This window comes from Chiloscyllium plagiosum, unplaced genomic scaffold, assembly GCF_004010195.1.
Source record: "Chiloscyllium plagiosum isolate BGI_BamShark_2017 unplaced genomic scaffold, ASM401019v2 scaf_14743, whole genome shotgun sequence".
NCBI lineage: Eukaryota > Metazoa > Chordata > Chondrichthyes > Orectolobiformes > Hemiscylliidae > Chiloscyllium > Chiloscyllium plagiosum.
This window is the reverse complement of record NW_025215047.1, coordinates 1-3,077: the sequence shown is the minus strand read 5'-3', so window position 1 is coordinate 3,077 and position 3,077 is coordinate 1. Positions and strand designations below refer to the sequence as shown.

At 54.5% G+C, this 3,077-nt stretch overlaps 1 protein-coding gene across 1 annotated transcript; it reads left to right on the top strand.

The window, feature by feature from the left end:
* Positions 1-66: 66 nt before the first annotated feature.
* Positions 67-2,908, top strand: LOC122548136 (ubiquitin carboxyl-terminal hydrolase 2-like; the record flags this gene model as incomplete). The annotated part of the gene is made up of 3 exons (XM_043686685.1): positions 67-203; positions 1,568-1,705; positions 2,844-2,908. Coding segments are annotated over exons 1-3 (295 nt in total), but the record flags the coding sequence as incomplete, so codon positions are not given.
* Positions 2,909-3,077: the final 169 nt, after the last annotated feature.

The window sequence follows — 3,077 nt, the reverse complement described above, 5'->3', positions numbered from 1 at the left end:
CCCCTCTTCCTTTGTCCCCTTCACACTTACAACCCCCCCCCCCTCCCCGCACCTTTCCTCTTCCTCCTCACTCCCTGGCTGTCTGGCACAGCTTTCTCCAGTTTGATCGCCATGCTCTGGGAAGCCTCGAGCAGCAGCTCTGTCAACCCCATCCATTTCCAGCAGAAATTCCAGAGGTTGGTCCCACACTTTGCCGGCTACAGGTGAGTCTGATCAGCCCTCATTCTCTCCTTCCCCACCACCCCCCCCCCGCAGAATCCGAAATCGCCCACTGCCCCTTTACCGTTGTGTCCCCGGCACGGAGGCGGTTATCGTTCCCATTGTGTCTGTCCTGGCTCTCGAGGAGATCCGTTGCTTCTTTCACCTGGCCGCCTGGAAAACCGCACTCTCCCTGCCTCCGGAAACCTCGCGACATCGCACGCCTCGGTCAGCCCCCTTTTGCCGGCTTCCCCAAAGTCGCTCCGCTTGTGTCACCGAACCTCCTTCCCATCCCCAAGACCGCTCTCGTCGATCTTGTCCGCGGCCTGTCCGACGCCCGCGCGTCCTGTCTCCCCACCCCCCCCCCCACGAAGCTCGGAACTGGATGCACTGCTCCAGCCGAGCTCCACCCAGTCTCCCCCGCCCCTGGCTGTGTCCTCTTACTGTCCTGTTGACGAAGTCGGGGATGCTGTACTCTTCGTGAACTGGGTTCTCAGTCTGTTGTACAGCACGGGAACAGACCCTTCGGCCCAACCAGTCCGTGCCGACCGTAATCCCAAACTAACCCAATCCCCCCTGACTGCTCCTGGCCCACACCCCTCCCAACCCTTTCCTATCCATGGACAGGTAACCCGAATCCGAAGGGGATCTAGGGAAGGTGAGACCTTTCTCATTAACATGGAAGTTAATGCTTCTTCGCTTCACCCTATTTCCGCTCGCGAAAGGTTGAATAGGAACACTCTACTCTCAGAAAGCGGGGGATACCTGCACTGCCCTAACTGTTTTTCAAACATACCTGTGTCCACATCCACATGCAAACCCCTCGCTGTGTTTAAAAAAAAAAATTGCCCCCATGTCTTCATTAAATCTCTCGCCTTAAAAATATGCCCCTGGTCTTGAAATCAGGGGAAAGACTGTATTAAATCTATCATGATTTTATAAACCTCTAAAAGTTCACCTCTTACTCTCCGACACTCGAGGGAAAAGAGTCCCAGCCTTTCCTTCTAACTCAAACCCTCCATTCCCAGCGGAATTCTGGTAAATCTCTTCTGAACCCTCTCAGCTCAGTAATATCCTTCCTGTAACCGGACACAGTTCTCCAGACGAGACCTCACCAATGTCCTGTACAACCCCAGCATGACGTTCCAACTCCCTGATTGATGTACATTATCCCTGGCTTCTTGCTCCTCCAGCCCCTTTAGAACCGTGGCCTCGAACTTCTCATCCTACCTGCGTTCGTGTTTCCCGACAAGATTCACCAGCCCCTTCCTCTTTCTCTCGCCCCCCCCCCCGCCCCCCACCCTCGCCCTTCCCCCACCTCTCCCTTCCCCCACCTCTCCCTTCCCCCACCTCTCCCTCTCTCACTCAGCCAGCAGGATGCTCAAGAGTTCCTGCGCTTTCTGATGGATTGGCTGCACGTTGAGATTAACCGGAAACCGCACAAAACGCCGAACATCATGTCACTGTCCGGGAGCCGGGCTCCCCTCGACAGTCTGGAGAGATTACGGTGAGCACAGAAACACAGTGACCCACACCTTCGTCCCCCAGTTTGTCACGTTCTCTCAGTGTCTGTCTCCTTACATCTGTCTCTCCCCGTGTGTTTGTCCCACTCGTCATCTGTGTAAATCTTTCTCTGTCTCTATCTCTGCTTCTCCCTATTGATTAGATACCCCAGTGTGGAAACAGGCTCTTCGGCCCAACAAGTCCACACCAACCCCCCCCCCCCCCAGACTTGTTCCCCTACGTTTACCCTTGACTAATGCACCTAACACTATTGGGTAATTTAGCATGGCCAATCCACCCTAACCTACACATCCCTGAACACTATGGGGTAATTTAGCATGGCCAATCCACCCTAACCTGCACAGCTTTGGACTGTGGGATGAAACTCACACAGAGCTCACGGGGAGAATGTGCAAACTCCAACTGACACAGTCGCCTGAGGCGGGAATTGAACCCATGTTTCTGGCGCCGGGAGGCAGCAGAGCTAGCCATTTTGTCGTTTTTTTTTCCTTCCTCTCTCTCTCTGTGTCCTCTTTCTCTTTGTGTCTCTTCCCTCTGACTCTCTCACTCTGTGTCTCTCTCCTTTGATCTGTCTCCTTTGATCTGTCTCTGTCTGCCTCTGTCTCCCTGTCACCTTCTCCATCCATCCGTCTGTGTCGGAGACGGTGAGCTCTGCAGATGCTGGTGGTCAGGGTCGAGAGCGAGGCGCTGGAAAAGCACAGCAGGTCAGGCAGCGTCCGAGGGAGCAGGAGAGTCGACGTCTCGGCAATAAGCTCTTCGTCAGGAGTGAGCTGGGGATGCTGGGAGATAAATGGGATTGGGGTTGGGACTCAGTGACATCCTTGTACAGAGAGTAGGAGAGTTTCCTCAAGCAAGGCAGCATTGGAGAGGCCTGGCAGTCACATTGTCGGCCTCTCTGACTCCATCTCTGTCTTGTCCTCCTGATCTATCTCCGTCTGCTCATTGTCATCGGTTCCCCCCGCCCCCCTCCTTCCCTGCCGCGTTCTCTTTCTGTCCTGCACAGTCCGTCCCTTTCCCGGTGTCTCCTCCTCTGTCTTTTGCACCACCACACAATCTGTTTCTTTCTATCTTCCTCCATCTCTCCGTTTCTCTCAGTCCCTGAACGTGTTTCCGTTCCTCAGAGATGATGAAAAATCGATGCAGATGTGGAAACGGTACCTGGAGAGGGATGACAGTAAAATCGTAGGTATGTACATCCGCTGGATAGGTGCAGTCTCTGGAACTGTCCCCCATCAAACACTCCCAGGACAGGGACAGCACGGGGTTAGATACAGAGTAAAGCTCCCTCTACACTGTCCCCCATCAAACACTCCCCGGACATAGCCAGCACGGGGTTAGATACAGAGTAAAGCTCC